We start from the raw sequence: 20,550 nt of genomic DNA, 5'->3' as shown, positions 1-20,550 counted from the left end.
CTTCCCTCTGAAAGCATTCTGCTGAAGGCCAATGGTAGGTGCCAAGCAATCTCAGTGATGTGTCCCCTTAAGCAACACCAACAGCTTTGCATCCAAACCAAAGCTTAAGTGGGTGTACTAAAATATGTCACAGAAAAATGTCATTTTCCTAATGCTTCTGACACTTTTCTCCATTTGGTTTGACCTTATACAAAGTAAACAGACTCCCTCATGGCTATTTTTTTTTTTCTGAAAAGATATGAATTAAGATAAAACTGTAGCCTAGCTCTTTTCTACTAATATTTCATCATTATTCTCTATTTAATCAAAATTGAGCCTATTGATTTAAAAATATTTATTAGATAAGGCAAGCAAAGCAAAAAGCAGCAGATTCTGCCTTATTTTATATGATGTGATTTGTAAAGCCAAGTTTTCTCATAAATAAGAACTACATTTAAACATCTTTTTTATAAAGAACACAATTTTTTTCTCTTCAGAATGAAATTTGAGCCTTCATTTCCTCTCTGTTGGAATCCAACACCAGCTGACCACTCCCATGTGCCTCAACCCCGGCCTTTAACACAGGCCCCCAGTTCCGCTTCCTGTTTGCCACTTGCCCTTCTCCAGTGATGCTGGAACTGCAGCCTCCTCTCAAGTTTTACAGCCTGCCCAGTCCTGACAGGCTAGAGGCAGCCAATCAGAAAAGGGCAGATCCTACAAGCCAGCTCCCCCTCTTATTTTATATATGTTCAGGCTTGCCCTGACATGTCCAAAGGTGCCACAGCCAATTGTAACCTTGGCTTGCTTAGCCAATCGTGTTTGCTGGAGATGACCTAACTGTCCCTGGAATTCTCCCAGCAGTGTATAAAAGGAGCTTGTAAGCTTCTCTCGGGGTCGCTGCCATTTTGTTGTGTGGCTGAACCTGCATGCTAGAATTTGCTTTCTAGAAATAAATGTTCTTGCAGACTGCATGTGTGAGTGGTGATCTTTGTGGAGTGATCTGTGGACCCTAACATTGGTACACTGGCTGGAAATCCTCCCCAGGAACCCCCACCACATTGAACATTTAGAAGACTGGCTGGTAAGTGAGCACTCTGTGTTTATGTCATTCATCAGTCTTTTGGCTTTCTAATTTTTACTCTTCAAGTCTTGAGTCTTCTTGGAGGCCTGAGTGAGCCAAGTGTATGTGCTGTTGGTGCTTACAATGAGAGAGGCCATCATCCCAATTTTGGTTTCTTTTTCACATGCTGTACTGCTACATTTTCTGGTGTGTTGTCTTTCTGTGTCTTTGTCTTATAATCACTTTTATTTTTATTTTATTTTATTTTATTTTGGTTTTTCGAGACAGGGTTTCTCTGTGTAGCTTTGTGCCTTTCCTGGAACTCGCTTCGGAGACCAGGCTGGCATCAAATTCACAGAGATCTGCCTGGCTCTGCTTCCCGAGTGCTTGGATTAAAGGCGTGTGCTGCTGCTGCTGCTGCTGCTGCTGCTGCCGCTGCCGCTGCCGCCACCGCCACCACCACCCGGCACACTTTTATTCTTCTAGAAGAGAGGGGGCAGACAAGCTTGTCTCCCCCCAAAGTATTTTGCTGGACCACTTTAAGTACTTCCAGACCCAGGCCACTGACCTGGGACTTGTCCAGAGGAAAGCTTTCTACCTTTTGCAGGAATGAATGGGCCATGTTCAATGTGGGATGGCCTGAGGTGGGAAACTTCAACCTCCCAACTATTTATCAGGTTAAGGACATATCCTATGGGTCTCCAGAATACCCCAATCAGGCTTCCTACATCACCATCGGGCAAATGATGATTACAGAAATTTCCCCTAAATGGTTAAACCCTTCCTTCTACCCTCCCAGGTGGTTGTTGCAGTGGTGACAGAAAAGAATCTGCCACAAAGGTAAAAAGAAGAACTGAAAACTACAGCACCCCTTACTCTGTCCTTCCCACTTCAGGGATCCAGAGGAAGAGTTCTTTGTGGCCCTGCCACGCTACCCACAGGTGGCACAGGGAAGCAGAGAGAGGGGGCGGAGGAAGAACTGAAGAGCCCCCACATAAGCGTGCCCGCTCACAAAGGGAGGAGCTGCTGGCTAAAGCCAACTCCATGGCCCTTCCCCTGTGTGCTGTGGGCCCTCCTGATGCTGAAGGTGGACAGCACCTGGCCCATTGATTGGCCTTTTGCCACTAATTACCTCTATAATTGTAAGCTGCAAAATCCAAAGTGTTCTGAGAAACACTTTGAAATGAGAAAGTTCATTGACCTGTTAGATTCTGTCCTCTTTGCTCATCAACCAACCTGGGATGACTGTTAACAGGTGCTCCAGGTCCTCTTCACCATGTAAGAGAGGGAGCAAATTCCGGCTGAGGCTCGGAAATTGGTTCCAGGCACAGAAGGAAGGACCACCACAAATTTAGACCTCATCAATGCAGGGTTTCACCTAACCCAACCCAACATGGGGGAAGGTAGGGAGAGGCTGAAGGTCTTCTGTCAGACTCTAATGGGGGGTTTCCAGGTTGCCACAAGGCAGCCCACAAAATTGTGTAAAGTAAGTCAGGTACAAAAGGGACCTGAAGAGTCACCAGGAACCTTCCCAGAAAGACTTATAGAAGCCTATAGAACCTCACATCTTTGAATCTGGAAGCACCAGAGAATTGATCTGCAGTTAGTTTGGCTTTTGTCAACCAGTTAGCTCCGGACATCCACTGTAAGTTACAGAGACTGGAAGGTTTTGAAGGTAAGAGACTGGCTTAACTTATAGTAGTAGCTGAGAAAGTGTACAGTAACAGGGAGACCTTGGGGGATAGGCAGACTTAGGGACTAGCTAAGATCCTGCTGGCAGTGACAACTGACCCTGAAGCAAAAAGACAGGATCTAAGAAAATTGGCTTTTGGAGATTAAGCACTTAGGGAGAGGGGGTAAAGCAAAGACTGGGCAATAGGCCCTGTCTACAGAAAGACCAATGCACTTACTGAAAGAAGTTGGGACACTGGAAGAAAGAATGCCCTGAACAACAGGACTTGGGGACAAAGGTACTAGAGCTAGGAGAGCTGAGTGATTGAAGGGTGTGGGTACCCATAAAGATTCTAACTTGTGGTTTATTTCCACTTCAACTTAAGGTCAGAGAGTCAGAGTTTGTGTTGCTCTCCAAGACTGTATGGCAGGATGTTTGGCCAAGGGCATGGTTGTCAGATGTCCTGCTCCTCAGAGCTAGGTAATAGGATGTTTTGGTCAAAGGAGTAGTTACCAGGTGTCATATATTTCAAGGCCAAATTACAGGATATTTTGCCATAAGGCATGGCTACTAGATATTTTGACAATTAAGGAAGTACTTACACTTGTCTGTACTTTGTCCTTGGGGGTGGAGGTCTTTTGCCTCTCTCCTTGCTGGTGCATAAAAAAGCCTATGAAGAATAAACTCAGGGTGACTGTAGTATTGACCCAGAGCCCTCTCGATGCTATTCTGTGTCTCTTTTTCTTTTACATCTATTACAATAGGCATTAGCTTTTATATCTCTATTTTTCATATCTAGTATTTCTTAATCCTCACTCCAGCATTCAAGGACTATTTGACAAGTCTGGCTGGTCCCCGACAGTAGGTGACGGGGTGGCGCCCCTCCCCAAGCCTTGGGTAACCCTAAAAGTGGAGAGGAGGACCACTGACTTTCTGGTAGACATAGGAGCACACTACTCCATTCTAAAACAACCTCTGGGCAAAATGTCCCAAAAGCAATCATGGGTACAAGGGGCCACAGGAATGAGCTGATATTCACAGACTACCCAAAGATTGGTGGACACAGGAAAGGGATGAAAAACCCACTCCTTCATGGTCATTCCTGAATGTCTATACCCCTTGCTTGGAAGGGAACTGATAACCAAAAAGGGGTCCCATATCCACTTTGACCTGGCTGGGGTCATGGTGACTGACCAAAAAAATATACATCCTCACTATGGTCCTTATAGATGAATACAAGCTGTTCACAGATCTTCCAGATCGGGAAAGAGATGGGGAAGCAGGGAGCCTCCTACAACAATGGCTCCAGGAAATTTCCCAAGCCGAGGGCTGAGGGGGGTGGATTAGAGGGTCAGGACTAGCCAAACACTGGGCCCTGTGGTGGTACAACTGAAGGTCAATGCTACATCAACCCGCATCAGACAGTATCTAATGCCCAGAGATGCTAAGCAAGGGATTGCCCCCAACATCAGATGCCTGAGAGACCTAGGCATCCATGTCCCCTGCCAGTCAGCCTGGAATACACCCCTGTTGCCAGTCAAGAAGCCTAATTTTCAATGACTATTGCCCTGTACAGGACCTAAGAGAGGTAAACAAGCTGGTTGAGGATATCCATCCTTCCATCCCCAACCCTTACATTCTCCTCAGCAACCCCCCCCCCCAGCAAGTATATTACACCATTTGGACCTTAAGGACACCTTCTTCAGCCTGTCTCTGGCCCCAGTCAGCCAGTCTCTTTGCCTTTGAATGGCAGGACCCAGATAAGGGACACAATGGACAACTGACCTGGACATGGCTCCCCCAGGGATTCAAGAACTTCCCTACCATCTTTGATGAGTCCCTCCATGAGGATTTGGGTGAGTATAGACAGGTTCACCCAAATGTCAGTTTACAGCAGTATGCAGACCTCCTGACTGATCACAGCCATAATGATCTGAAGGCTTACAGGATGGCTACCAAGGAACTGCTCCAAACCCTGGAGGACCTGGGGTACTATGTATCTGAGAGGAAACCCCAACTCTGCCAAAAAAAGGTAACCTATCTGGGATACATTTCCAAGGGAGGAAGAAGGTGGCTGTCAGAGGCAAGGAAAGAGACTATTCTAAGGATTACCCCGGCCCACCAATCACCAGGAGGTAAGAGAGTTCTTGGGGTCTGCTGGATTTTGTAGGCTCTGCATCTCCAGGTTTGCCAAGTTAGCCCAATTGCTGTATGAAGCAACCAGGGAAGGACTCCACTAGGATGGACTAAACGAATGGAAGGGGTTTTTAACAAAATTAAAACAGCCTTGCTAGAGGTCCCAGCATTAGCCTAGCCAGATGTCACAAAGCCATTTCACCTATATGTGGAAGAAAAGAAAGGAGTAGCCAAAGGAGTCCTAACCCAGTCTCTTGGATCCTAGAAGAGGCCAGCGGCCTATTTGTCAAAGAAGCTAGATTTGGTGGCAATGGGATGGCCCCCATTCCTCCATATAATGGCAGCCACCGCCTTGCTAGTCAAGGATTCAGACAAACTGACTCTTGGCCAGGCTTCATAGTAACCACACCACATGCTATAGAAGGGGTTCTCAAACATCCACCTGATAGATGGCTGGCTGACCAATGCCAGGCTGACTCACTACCAGGCTTTGCTCTTAAATCCCTCGAGTCCAATTTACCTCCAGTAGTGCTCTAAACCCAGCCACCCTGCTCCCAGACCTGGACCTGGGTGGCTCTCTACATGACTGTCAGAAAATCTTGAGCCACCTATGGGGAACAAGGCCAGACCTTTAAAGAAGGCCAAAGTCACCTGGTACATGGATGGTAATAGCTTCATCAAGAATGGCAACAGGCATGCAGGGCAGCAATGACTACAGAAGAGGCAATCATCTGGGCAGAAGCCATGCCCCCAGGTACCTCTGCCCAGAGGGCTGAACTAATAGCCCTAACCAAGGTCTGTAACTACAGATGAGGTGAGGGATGAGACTCAATACATAAATACAGACAGTTGATAAAACCTTTGCCACTGTGCATATCCATGGTGCCATCTACAAGGAAAGGGGTCTCCTGATGGCAAAAGGAAGGACTACCAAGATCAAACAGGGGATCCTGAATCTCCTGAAAGCCATGTGGCTGCCCTGAAAAGTGGCTGTTAGGCACTGCCCAGGACATCAGAAAGGAGAGGACCTGTTTCTAAGGGAAACAAGGGGCAGATGCAGCCACTCAAGAAGCAGCCCTCCAGGTGGCAGCCACCGATAGCCAAACTGCCTAAACTAGCAGCCCCAACCTTGCCCGAAAACCCCGTCTATACCAAGAAGGAATTTTGGAGAATTGGAACTTGCACCAATGCCTGCAAAGAGGATACAGGACTCCTGATAGGCAGATTATCTTCTCAGACTTTCCTAGCCAATTAGCCCAGCATATACATCAGAGTACCCATTTGAGGGAAAGGAAAATACAAGACTTGCTAAGAAGAGCACAGCTCAAGGTGTTCGACCTAAGACCAAAAATGGAGGAAGCCATAACCCGCTGCCTGACATGCTAAATCAGGCACAGGAGCGTCAATGGGGAGCAGAGAATGAGGAACAAAGCCTGGAACCAATTGGGAAATTGACTTCACTGAGGTAAAGCCTGGGCTCTATGGCCATAGGTACCTATTGGTGTTTAGAGATAACCTTTTCAGGGTAGACTGAGGCATACCCTATTAAGAGGGAGACCACCACAGTAGTCATAAAGAAGCTATTGGAAGACATTATCCCCAGGTATGGCCTCCCTACTCTCCTAGAGTCTGATAATAGGCCCACTTTTATCTCACAGGTAACACAACAGCTAGTTAAAACTGTGGGGACAAATTGGAAGTTTCATTGTGCATATCGCCCCCCAAAGTTCAAGATAGATAGAAAGGATGAATCGGCTCTTAAAGAAGACATTAACCAAACTAACTCTCAAGACTGGTGGTGACTGGGTATCTCTCTCTCCCATTGCTCTCTACCAGGTTCGGAACTCTCCCTACAACTTAAGTATAACACCATCTGAAATCATGTATGCTAGACCACCACCCTTATTGCCTAATCTAAAAGCTGAAATACTTGCTGAATTTGATGATCAAAGATTTCTTAACTCCCTACAAGTCTTGTTCCAGGTGCAGAAACAGCTTTGGCCTCAGCTATGAGCAGTCTATGAGAAGGCGCCACCTCCCATGCCTCACAGATTTCAGCCAGGGGACGTGGTGATCATCAAGACACCAAAAAGAAACCTTAGAACCTGATGGAAGGGACCCTACACTGTCATCCTGATGACACCCACAGCTGTCAAAGTGGATGGGGTCTCCACCTGGATACACCACGCCCATAACCTATGGACCTGCACACAGACCCTGAGGACTATGCTCCAGAGGAAGTCAACCCTGAACTTTGGAGGGCAGTTGTACATCCAAAGACCCTCTAAAACTGAGAGTCCAGAAGGTCATTGGCCCAGCTAAGTAATGGGCTTGCTCTTATGCTCCCTTGGTTTCCTTAGTTCATGTCTGCTGGGGTTTTCCAACTAGGCTCCCACAGGGCACCAAAACCCTCATCAGCAGCCCTTTAACCTCACTTGGAAGGACATCAATATAGACTCGGGGGAGGTCCTAAATCAGACCTCCCATTCTGCCCTTTAGGGACCTGGTTTCCTGACCTGTACTTTGACTTGGGGGCACTTTTTACCAAAATGGTAAACCAGGTGTTACATGGGTGCATCTATACTGACTCCTTTATTCAAAAACATTGTTTCCATTTCTATGTTTGCCCTGAACATGATAGAACTAAGGCCCACTTTTGTGGAACAAGTGACTATTTCTGTGCCTCGTGGAGTTGTCTCCACAGGTGGAAGGCCCCAAAGACTGGAGACCTTATCAGAGTGAATAGGGCATATGAACCGGCCATTCACCCTGGGCGTGATGGGAAGGAGGCATGCAACACAGTATTGATTCCATTCACTGATGCTGGCAAAAAGGCATCTAGTTGGACACCAGGAAAAACCTGGAGTTTAAGGCTATATGACAAGGCCAGAATGGCACTCGCTGACATGGTAGCATTATTCACCCTACAATTAGATGCCCAGCCCCTACAACCATTGCAGCCCCTGGACTCCATTAAGGTAATAAGCACAACCAGACCCATGCCTGCCCTCACCCCGAGGCCCACGAAAACTAAAAACCTTACCATTCACAGACAAAACTGCCCCCACGGACCTATTCCCCAATCCAGGACCCTTAAACCTTCTAAAAGCTATCTATTAATTTTAAATGGCTCAAAGCCCAGTCTCATTAAAACCTGCTAGCTTTGCCTGGACACAAACCCCCCATTACAATGGAACTGCAGTGATGGGAGACTGTATGGACTCCTCTGACACCCAGTCCTGCAGATGGCAATACTCAGGCAAAGACAGGCTTGCCTTATAGTCTGTGACAGGGAATGACCTCTGCATAGGTGGCCCCACCAAATGATGTCAGTCTCTGCATGAGACTCAGAGTCCACTGGAGATAGGATACTTAATTCCCCCAGATGATGCTTGGTGGGCCTGCACTACAGGTGTGACCCCCTGCGTACACTCAAGTGTTAATTAACACTCAGGGTTTCTGTGTCTTAGTACATCTGGTCCCTAAAATAGCCTATTACCCTGAAAAAGAAATTCCCCGCCAACTGGAACCACCAGAGCGAACCAAGCAGGAAGTTTTCACAGCCACATTAGTGTCTTCCCTCCTAGGCCTAGGTTTAACCAGGGACATAGATACCAAGACTTCAGCCCTCATTCTCAAAGACCAGAATTACAGGACTCTGAGCATGGCCATAGATGCAGATATAGCCACCCTAGAAAAATCTATCACCCACTTAGAAGAATCCCTCTCCTCCTTAGCTGAAGTGGTCCTTCTGAATAGAAGAGGAGGACTTACTATTCTTTCAACAAGGAGGTCTAAGTGTGTTGTTTTTATACCAACTACTCAGGAGTCATTAGAGATTCCATGACTGTGTTGAGAAAGAGGTTGCACGACAGGAAACTCAAGAGGCCACAAAATGAGGGATGATGTGAGTCCCTGTTTAACTGGTCTCCCTGGTTGACCACTCTCTTGTCTGCTCTGGCTGGCCCTTTAGTCTTCCTATTGTTGGCCTTAACTTGTGGGCCTTGCAGAGTTAATGCATTAGTCAGGTTTGTCAAAGAGAGGATCTCCACCGTTCAATTGATGGCTCTCAGACAGCAATATAGACCCGTAGACCTGGAAGAATCATCTCTAATATTTGAGAAGACCTTACTCAAGGGGGGGTAAGACGGCCAGTGGCAGTGGCGGCTGCAGAACACATGTCACGACGTGGCAGAGCTGGCCCAAGAATCTGAATAGTAAATGATGACATCTGCACAGAGGGGTTGCTCAGAGCAGGGGACCAGACCCAAGGAGAGGTAAAAGAGGTCTAGTAGGAGGTGGAGACTCAGGCAGGTAAGAAGAGCATCGTGGGGAGAAAGCCAGCCACATATGCTGTACTAGGACCTAAGTAAGGTGAGATGAACTTGGAGATGATGGTGAGCTAGCATGGAGACCTAGATCCCAAGTATGATGGGAGATCTTTGCAGCATTTGGAGGCAGGTGCTATAAATATAACCAATAAGGAATCAACACAGTATTCATACCTAATTAACCTGAAACAGGGTATCAGACAATAAGAAACTAAGAAGGACAAACACTCAATGAACAGCCCTGTATGTAGTATCAGAACCAAGGCAGAAAGAACAAACAGAGTTATCACAAAGGCATAGGCTATTATACAGTAACAGAGTCTCTGGTGAATGAGGAGAATACATTTACCTAGAGATGCTTTGGCATGAAGTCAAGGCCTAAGCAGAGGAAAGAGAACATTCAAATAGTAAGAGGCAGAGAGGAAAACAAAGGCAGAGAGTAGCCTGGACTGATGTGCTATATAAACAGGGAAAAGAAGAGAAGGGCTGGTGGACTGGATAGCCAGTGCTCTTAACCAGTTCTAGCATTCTAAGGAAAGTTTCTCTTCAAGCAAGGAGTTAACAACAAAGATGAAATGTTAGTTACATGCAAAATGACTAAACAAAGACACCAAGAAAATAAAACAAAGAAAAAGCTCCTCACTGCAAGCTAAGACTTAAAATTACCAGTGTTTTTAAAGCCCTCTTGGACATTCATCAAGAGCAACCATATCCTAGACTATGAAACCTCAAAATGTTGTTTTTAAGAGATGCCATGATAAATGAAGACCCCATGAGAAGAGGAAGAAGCAAAGTGCTAGTGAGGTCCCCAGAAGTCCACAAAGATACCTCCACAATAGACTACTGGCAATGGTCGAGAGAAAGCCCGAACTGACCTACTCTGGTGATCGGATGGCCAAACATCCTGTCGTGATAGAACTCTCATTGAATGGCTGATGGAAATGGATGCAGAGATCCATGGCCAGGCCCCACTGGGAGCTCTGGGAGTCCATTCAGCAAGAGAAAGGAGGGATTGTATGAGCCAGAGATGTTGAGACCATAATTGGAAAGAGCACAGGGAAAATAGCCAAACTAGTGGAAACGTATGACCTGTGAACCAATGGCTGAGGAGCCCCCATGGAACTGGATCAGGCCCTCTGGATAAGTGAGACAGTTGATTAGCTTGAACTGTTTGGGAGGCCCCCAGGCAGTGGGACCGGGACCTGTCCTTAGTGCATGAGCTGGCTTTTTGGAGCCAGGGGCCTATGCTGGGACACTTTGCTCAGCCTGGGTGAAGGGAGGAGGGGACTGGACCTGCCTCTACTGAATCTACCAGGCTGAGCTAAATCCCCAGGGGAGTCCTTGCCTTGGAGGAGGTAGGAATTGGGGGTGCATTGGGGGGAGGGGGGCAGGAGGAGGGAGGACAAAGGAATCCGTGGCTGATATGCAAAATTAAATTAATTGTAAAATTTTAAAAAAATAAATAAAAGAAGTACATGGAAAAAAATAGTTATTTGACCATTATAGAACAAAAGTAGGAGTTGATAAAAGAAAAACAACAGAAAAATCATTAAATTCCTGGAGATATATAACAGGAAATGTCAAAAAAAAATATAAAACATGCACAAACCTGAATAAAATGAAAATATAGTAGATCATGTGGGCATAGTGAAAACATGCTGAGAAAAAGTTTACAGCACTAAGCTGCTAAAATTAAGAGAGATATACACAATCTCTAAGTTCTCTGTAAATGGAAAGAAGGGAAAAATAAATCCAAAGCAATAAAAAAGGAAATAACACAGATAATAGAATTTAAAAAAAAGAATGAAATAGAGAACAGAAACATGGGGGAGTGGAAATCAATCAAACAAAAAATCTGGTTCTCTGGAAAGTCAATAAAATTGATAAGCCTAGCAAAGACAAAAGAGAGAAGGCTCAAATCACTACTGTCAGAAATGAAGGCTTGCAGATACTGTGGTCATTAATGAGATAGTAAAAACAGTAAAAGAATACTATTAATTTTATGCTCACAAATTTGCTAACTTGGAAGAAATGAAACAGTTCTCAAAAACTACAAACTCCTTGGGATGGAGAGATGGCTCAGAGGCTAAGAGTGGAGGACCCTACTCATCATTCTCAGACTCCCCACTAACTCTAGTTCCAGGAACCTGATGCCTCTTCTGGTCTCCATGGGCATCAGGCACACAAGGAGTACAAAAACATACATGCAGGCAACACCCATACACACAGAATGAAAAATGGTATCATTTTAAAATACCCTAAAAACTCTTAAGTTCAACCAAGATAAAATAGACAATACAAATAATCTTAAAGCTATTAAGTAAATTAAAATTTTAATTTAAAAATTCTTTAAAAGCAAATCTTTGGACCTTTACCATTTCGCTGGAGAATACTAACAAATATTTAAGAACTAATACCACTTCAAACCAGACTTGATGGCACATGCATGTAATCCCAGCACTTAGGGGGCTAAGGCAAGAGGATCACAAGTTCCAGCCAGACGTGTGTGTGTGTGTGTGTGTGTGTGTGTGTGTGTGTGTGTGTGTATACATACAGAGAGAGAGAGAGAGAGAGAGAGAGAGAGAGAGAGAGAGAGAGAGAGAGAGAGGAGACTATCTCTAAAACCTATAGTCAATACCAACCAAACACCAATTTCCTACACTTCCAGAAAATGCTAATATACACGACGAGGCTACCATGCCCATGCTACAAATCAAAGTAAAAGTGTGAAAGCAAAAAACTTAGACCAATTCCTCTCATGAAATTTGCTATAAAAATTCAAAACAGCAAATCAAACTGTTTAATACATAGAAACAATCCTAACAAATAAGACTTATAAGAGGTATGCAAGAGTAATTCAATGTGCAAATTTCAGTTAGTATAACCCACAACATTATAGGATAAAGATTGTATACCAACTGACACAGAAAAAAGCAGTTGAGAAAATCTAGCATGCAATCACAGTAAAAACTAAGAATTGTGCAGGAACTAGTGAGGTGCACAAGGAGCCTTGCAGAAGCTCAGGAATTTGGAGCAAGACTGGGCAACACAGTGAAATTCCATATCTTAAAAAAGGAAGCAAGAAAAGGGGCTAGAAATAGAAAGAAACTTCCTCAATACCATAAGGTACCTAAAAAAACACCTACAGTCAGCATTACTGATGGCAAACTGAACATATCACACCTAAAATAAAAACCATTGCAAAGATGTCATTTCTCACCATTCTTATTTACATAGCACTGAAAGTTGAGCCAGAACCATAAAGGGAGAAAAATATACATTCTGCAAAGAAAACAATACATGTGTCCCTATTTGCAAATGGTATGACTATGGACAGAGAAGAATCCCAAGAATCAATAGCCAAACCCTTAGAATTTATCAGTAAATTCACAAAAGTTGTTGGAATTAAGATAGAAATATAAAGCTCAATTACATGTCTATATATTCTGAACAAAAACACAAAAACCAAATTACTATTAACAATTGCTCCTAAAGATTAAATATTTATGTGTAAATATGAGAAAACTTGTACAACATCTACATCCTAAAAGTTAAAAAACAGCTCCTAGAGAAATTAAACAACTAATTAATTGGAGACATACTGTGGTGATAGATTTTTCTGAAAATATTTGTTGAGCCCAAAGAGACTGAACTTTTGCTGGACCTCAGCAAAGTTAATAACACGCCTTGAGGTCATTTAAGACTATGTACTGGGCCTGCTAACGTACTCTTTGTTTGCTCAGCCTGTTGAAGTTTAGCCTGCTTATTCTGGAACTCTGAATCCTGTGGAGTCAGTGAAGTAACCCCTTCCCTTGTAAGCTCTGCTAAAGAGCTTTGTAAGGAACACCTTGATCCTTTCCCACACCACGTTTTCTGTGCAGTTCAGTCAGAGTCAGACAAAACACAGGAAGAGAAGGGGACAATTCAAATTGGGCATCATTCTTGGTCAAACTAATCCAAAGGGAGGTTCCTTTATTATCATTCGTTAATGTGTCATCAAAGCAACAAATAACCACATTAATGGATGAGAAGATACAACACAGCAAAGATTTTTAGTTCTTCCTAAAAGTTGATCTATAGTTTAATGAAATACCTACTAGTATGTCAGTAGTGTAAGTAAATTTGTTGCAACTCTGTGGGTTTGGTCCCAGATTTAGGCACCAACCACATTGAGTTTTGCAACTCTTGGAAGAGGTATCCTGACCACTTGGGAGTCAGGCGATGGCTGGAGCTGTGATGAGACAGCAGCCCTGGAGAACCAGGTAGCTACTTAGGACAGCTCTGACGGCTGGAGGGTGAGGTATCCTGGGTACCTTGAGCCACTTGGGGCAGCTCTGCCCTGGAGGGGAAGTTTTTCTGACTGCTCAGGAGAGTCAGGCCTGGAACTAATTCAGCATGGAAAGGTATCCTGACTATTCAGGAAAGTCAGGCCTGGCGCTGCAAAGACAGCTCTGCAGGGAAGGGTATCCCGACTCTTCAGGAGAGTCAAGCTACACCTGGTGTGATCGGGGATGGTCCCCCCATAGGATATAGCAATCCTGCTCCTCTCCTGGAGAGCTGCTACAGCTGAGCTTCTTAGCAGTGCTTGCTTCTCTGGCCTAAGATGTTGCTTCTTTTGCTTCACTCTGCAAAAGGGGAAACCCCTGCAGAAATATAGCAATCTCCTCCAGTTCTGGAGAAAAGTGTTACTTTTTCAGCTCTTTCAGCTCTCCCTTGCTCTGTACACTGAGGGATGTCTCAGCAAAAATCTTCAGTTCAGCTCCTCCTTGCTCTGGCCACTAAAAGATGTCTCAGCAAGGATCTTCTCTATACCAGTGAATGAAGATCTTCACACCCAAAACTCTTTTGAGAAACATATTTATTTGGGAAAGAGGAGTCCAGGAGAGTAGCTAGCTGCCTCTACCAGGGTGGAGAGAATAGCCCACAACTAACCAGGCAGGGCGGTTTATATAGGATCTCTTGGGGGCGGAGTCAACCAGTGATTGGTTAGTTTTCTGCCCAGGGAATGGCCAGTTTTGTGGGCTAGGGACAGAGATGGCCCTGATTTCAGAGCCAAACTGTATTTCTTTCACTGGCCTTTCTTGGCTTTTGACACTTCCTCTAAGGCCAGGGCACATTTCTTTCACTGACTCTGATTCTAGGGACCAAGAGTGTTTCTTTGGCACTAGTTTCAGAGTCAGGGCATGTTTCCTTGGTTCTGGGTTTGGGGATAAAGTGTTCATTACTCTGGCTCAGACCCCAAACCCAGGCTGTGTTTCTTTCCCTGGTCCTGGGCCCCAGGGTCAGGATTCTATTATCCTGCTCTGTGATTGGTTGGTTTCACAAGTCAGTTGGACAGGGACAGAGATGGCTCTAATTTGAGTCAAACTGTGTTTCTTTCACTGGCCTTACTTAGCTTTTTGACACTAATTCTAAGACCAGGGCACATTTCTTTAACTGACTCTGATTCTAGGGACCAAGAGTGTTTCTTTGGTACTGGTTTCAGAGTCAGGGCCTGTTTCTTTAGTTCATTTCTCTGGCTCGGGTCCCAAACCCAGGCTGTATTTCTGGTTCTGGGCTCCAGGGTCAGGGTGGGTTTCTTTAGCCAGCCCCTTTTCCCTACAAGTAGAGTTTTTTGTTTTTGCTTTACCAGCATTGACATGCTTGTGTCAAAGTTATTACAGAAAGGACTAGCACTGTTCTTTTTCAAAAGTAAGAACAAAGTGAAAGGAGTCACTCTACTCAATATTAAGGTTTTCTATACTATACATGAAAATAATAAAGGCTGAGGGACAGGCAGGCAGAGCAATGCAAAAATAGGAATCCAGAAAGGGCATACAAATATGCTCCTATTAATTTCTAACAGAAACATAAAAAAGATTTCTATAAATGGTACTGGTATAAGTGGACATCAATAAAAAAAATCTCAACTTAGACATGCTTAGTAATACAAAAACCAACTCAAATGGATCATGGACTAAAAAAGAAAAAAAAATGACACACTCATCTAGTTAAGGCTAGAAGCGTTTAGACTATGGAAGATCCTGAGGATAATGAAGCAAGCCACATTACACTACATATTCAACAAAAGATCTAGATTTAGAACATATATACAATCTCAAAATCAGAACAACAATGTCCAAACATTCTGGTATGATATGGCCAAAGGAATGCAGTCAGTTTCGGTGAAGATATAGACAGGAATAAGAACATGAAATAATTTCCATTATTATTGACAATTACAGAAAGAAAAACTAACCTAGACATCACTAAATGCCCATGATTTTCCTAAAATTAAAATATACAAATTTGGAAGCTAGAATTCAGAACACCTAGATTTATTGCATTGTTGGTGGGAATATAAAATGCTACAACCTTTTTTGGAATGTGGTTTCTTATAAAACCAAACACAATTAATCCCAAAGAAATCAAACTTTCATGTGCATATAAAAACCTATACTTGAATGTTCATAACAATTACATTTATAACTGTCAAAAACTGACAAGAAATCCAGTGTTTTCCGATAAATGAATAGTTAGTCAATCTAACACCTCTATACCAAGAGGAATACAATAAAAAGAAAAAAAATACTACAACACAATTGGAATCGCTTCAAAGAATTATGCCAAATAAAAAGAACCGATCTTTAAAAAGTCACAAAATATATGACCCCATTATATAGCTTTCTGACATGATGCAATTATAGCGATAGAGAACAGATTAACAGGAGTTTGGGATTCGGGAAGTGGGTAGGAAAGAAAGTATCTGTGCTGAGGTTGGGGTGATGGATCAGATGTTCACAGTGTTTGCTGCTCTTCCAAAACAGGAAACACTGACATGAAGAGGGCCAAGGAAAAACTCATTCTTCAATAAGAATTACATGTGATAATCGATATAAAACCACTTTGGGAAATATAAAGTAGCTATTGAGTATCATGCAGTAATGGATGGAGGCATACTCCTCAGATGCATCTTACTATAGTGGTGATAATTTCAGAGCAAAAGTACATTTGAACAGTTCCAGTGAGTCTCCCCTGCAATATTGCTATGGTTTTAATATGTGTTGTCCAAAGTCCCATGTGTTAAAAGTATGGTCCCCAACCTATGCTACCAGTGGGAATTGGCAATAATTTTACAAGGTGAGGCCTTGTAAGTAAGCACTTGACGGTGAGTGTTTTTTGGGCAATACAAAATCTTTTTATAGAAGTCTGTTTCCATAAGACTAATGGCTATAGTGACCCTGTCTTAGTCAGTGTTTTATGGCTGTGAAGAGAACCACAACCACAGCAACTCTAAAAAGGAAAACATTTAATAGGGGCTTGATTATAGTTTCAGAGGTTTAGCCCATTCTCAGCATGGCAGCACACAGACAGATATGGTGCTAGAGAAGGATCAAGAGTTCTATATCCAATCGCTTCTCGGCCTTTTGGCTAAGATCAAGTGAAGAGTTCTACATCCAGATCTGCAGGCAGCAAGAAGAGAGAAAGCCACTGGGCCTGGCTTGAGCTTCTGAAACTCCAAAGTTCACCCCAAGTGACACTCTTCCTCCAACAAGGCCACACCTCCTAATCCCTTTAAACAATGCCACTTCCTGGTGACCAAGCATTCGAATTTATAAACCTGTAGGGACAATTCTTATTCAAACCACCACAGACATCAAATGTATTTGTAATATTCTGCTCTCAGAATGAGTTGTTTCACCTATAGATGCATCCCATATAAGGTTTTGTCTCACCTGGCCAGTTCTTTGATTAAGTTGGCAATGCGTCTTTTGTCTTCAAGACATAAATCTTTCAATGATGCCCTCTTCATGTCTCCCTTGGAGAAATTCTAGAATAAAACAGCTTGTGGTTAAATTTTTTTTTTTTTTTTTTTTTACTAAAAACAATTTTTAAGCACTTTTTGAGAAATTTATCAAATTAAAAATGGAGAGTGAAATTTCTCAGAAATTATTTATCTGGTTGATTATCCCCACTTTTCATTTAAACCTACTATGAATTCCAAGCATGCTCGAGAACTGATAACAAACCAGACAACATCATGGAAATGCACACAGACGAACTAAAAGATATGCCTGCTAAGCACTAGAGAACATTTCCCTTTCCCCTGGTGAATGCTCGGGTGACATTGGAAGACACTGAGATACCTGACACTGTAGCCCCAAGACCACTGATATAAGATACAGGAAAGCTGCCAAGGAGACACTAGTTGTTGAGCTTTAAAAACTCAGAATTCTGAAGGGCCAGATCTAAGAAGAACTGGAATTTATCCCTAGCCAAGCACAAAAGTACTTTTTACCTGTTTCTCCATCTCATGTTCACAGCAGTACAATTAGGCAGGCCTTGTTTCAGCTCTTCATTAAGAGTACACCGATTGGCCAGGGTTATAGCAGCTACATAACAGAATGGGGTGCAAAGATGGATTCCAGGCTGTGCTCTTAAACACTATGCCATTCTGTTTTTGTAGTACAGTGGTTCTCTCCAGTACTATAACAACTTCAGAGGGATCTTTAAAGCCATGAAATTCAAGGAGTCACAAGAGAACCCTAGTTAACACAGAATTCTCGATGCTATATATAGTATATATACTGTAGCTATATAGTATATAGTTGTTAGTCACCATGTGGATGCTGAGATTTGAAACTGGATCCTCTGAAAGAGCAGCCAGTGCTCTGAAATGCTGACCCATCTCCCAGTTACATCTCTCAGTTAAAATGATTGAATAAGTGATGACATGTTAAAGAAAATTTTAAAATTACCATATATAGCATCAAGAATTCTCAAGAATATACTGAAGAGCAAAACACTTAATCCTATAGTACGTATTGTATGAGTGTTTATATAAAGTTCCAAACATATAAAACTAAACACTGCTTAAAAATAAAAATACATTGCTTTATGTAGGACAAGGTTTTGAAAACTACACCTGAAAGCCCAAGTTAGCTTACTGTATATGTTTGTAATGAAAATTTATTAAAAGAAAACAACAACAACAACAACAACCCACCAAGCCAATCACTTAGACAGTCCCTAAGATTCTTTTCACGGCACAGGGTAAAGCTGCATAACTGAGATGGACTTTTTGGTCCGTAAGCCAGAGAGCAAGCCAGCAGGTGGCATTCCTCCAGAGACTCTGCTTCAAGTCCTGCTTAAGTTCCTCTTCTGTCCTCCTTCTTGTACTACGATCTGGAAGTGTGTGCTAAATAAACCATTTCCTCCCCAAGTTGCTTTTGGTCAGAGTGTTTGATCACAGCTACAGAATAAGACTGGAAACTGTACAAATGAAACAATATGACAGCTCAAAGAAGTGTAATTAGCTAACGGCTTTCATTTATGCCCTTTCTGGCTGCACTGCAGGGCTCATACCAACATCAACCAGCAACTGCAGAAACACTGCAACTCGCAATTTCTATTCCTAATGCCATCCAAAAAAAGACACATTGTTCTGGGGGTCACTACCAAATCCTCTTCTCTATTAGACAACCATCAGCAACAGATACCAAAAATATCGCCATGACTATACATTAGGAATTGTGAAACATTTTCTCTAACTAGTCTGAAAGTAAACATGTGGGGTATTTTGGGCTTTGTGGGGTGACAGTCACTATAGCAACTCTGTGACTCTATAAAAACAAGTCACAGACAATACCTCAAAAAACAAGCATATCTGGGAAGAAGAAAAGTATTTACCAAACAAGCTGTTGTGTAGCTGCTTCCTCCAAAATGAAGCCCAGTTTTTATGGGACGAAAGATACCCAAGACTCAGGGCGCTACAGAAACTTCCAAGGCTCAGAGAGGGCCACTCAGAAAGTTACATCACTCCCCCAAAATTCTAAAAGCAGGACAGTTTCTGAGGACAAGGTTGCTGCCTGCAAGTTGAGTAGGGACCTCCAGGTATAGTGGGGTGGATTTTGGTGATGTAACTGCCTTGGAGTCACCCATGTTCATCTAAGTATTCCAGTAAACTCACTGATTCACCCAGCTAGATTGGGGCGAAATAGTTTTAGTCTGTTGTCAGCGTCTTGTCTGGGTTGAATAGCAGGTGGATTAGTTCTCCCCAGAAGAAGGTACACAACATAAGCAGAAGGAAGAGTCTACCCATGAACCATAGATTACAAACACTGTCAACTTTGATTGAGGAAAGAAATTTACCAATAGTTATAGCATTACAATAAAGTGAATTTTATTTGAAATATAGTGCTTAAAACAAACAGATAAAAAAAGACTTAAGAATGTGTAGGTTTATGAAGACAAAGAGAAAGGTAAAACTAGCCACTGGCCTATAAAAAGCAAGAACTGTTGGCAGGGGAGGTAGTTTGGTAGACAAAGAGTGCTAGCATTGTAAGAGGTAGGATCCCCAGAGTCACATAAAAGCCAGGCAGGCAATGATGGCCACCTCCAATCCCAAAAGTTGGGAAGCAAAGCCAGAGGATCCTCTAAGAAAATTGGCTAGCTAGACTAGCCAGATTTGGCCATCTCTGGATTCAACACAATACCCTGCTCCAATGAATAAAATAGAGAGGAAATGAGAAAGAAACTTGATGTCAAGTTTAGGCCTCCATATACACCAATATGCATACATGGACAGGCATAACACATACATATGCAAAACAGATAACAAAAATAAACAATATATAAAGAAAGAAAAGCAAGAGTTTTGCTGCAGTCCCAAAGGCAAGGAAATCATGCGCTCAAGGCTCAAGACTCGGTTACATAGCAAATTCAAGGTCTACCTGATATATATATGACACTGGCTCAAAAAACACAAAGTTTTGTTTTGTTTTTCTAAAATACAGAACAAAACACACTCTAAAAAATGTAGTAATATTATTTTCTAAGTGAAAGTCATAATAGTGCAGGCTGATTTCCTTACATAAGCTCATATTAATATAAAAGTATCAGTCATCAACTAATAAATTTTAAAACATAAAGGATACCTAACCATAGAAATAGTGAGGTTGACTTACTAATCAATGCTAGAAAAAGGAAACATGGAAACTTTAAATCTTTTGAGACACAGTAAGATAATATATTTTCTTAGCTAAGGCTTAGAGCACATCTCTACATTTTGGAGCAAACTCTCAAGAAGTCCAGATATTTTATTCTGCTACTTAACATTATCAAGGGTAACAAAAGTTTTTGTGTCTTCTACAGACACAAACAGACCATCTTTTAAAGGTCTGTGTCTTTATGGGGCAGCATCAATAAAAACTAACAAGCAGGGGAGACAGTTCAGTCAGTAAAGTGCCTGTCAGTAAAGCAGGAGGATCTGAGTTCAAATGAGGACACAGCAGCACTGGCCTGTAGCTTTACAGGTAGAGGAGGTTATAAAAGGACAGAGACAGGTGGATCCCTAGAGTCTGACCAGGGCAAGCTCTGCTGGGTTCAATAAG

At 42.8% G+C, this 20,550-nt stretch overlaps 1 protein-coding gene across 4 annotated transcripts in view; it reads right to left on the bottom strand.

The window, feature by feature from the left end:
- Kiaa1328 (KIAA1328 ortholog) overlaps window positions 1–20,550 on the bottom strand; it is a 284,149-nt gene that overhangs the window by 247,020 nt on the left and 16,579 nt on the right. For all 4 annotated transcript variants that reach the window (XM_028867149.2, XM_028867152.2, XM_037197016.1 and 1 more), the window contains exon 4: window positions 16,894–16,988. In XM_028867149.2, the coding sequence (XP_028722982.2) occupies window positions 16,894–16,988 (95 nt within the window). The remainder of the gene's footprint in view (window positions 1–16,893; window positions 16,989–20,550) is intronic.

Source organism: Peromyscus leucopus, chromosome 19, assembly GCF_004664715.2.
Source record: "Peromyscus leucopus breed LL Stock chromosome 19, UCI_PerLeu_2.1, whole genome shotgun sequence".
Lineage (NCBI taxonomy): Eukaryota > Metazoa > Chordata > Mammalia > Rodentia > Cricetidae > Peromyscus > Peromyscus leucopus.
The sequence above is the reverse complement of the archived record's forward strand: the minus strand, read 5'-3'. Positions and strand labels throughout refer to the sequence as shown.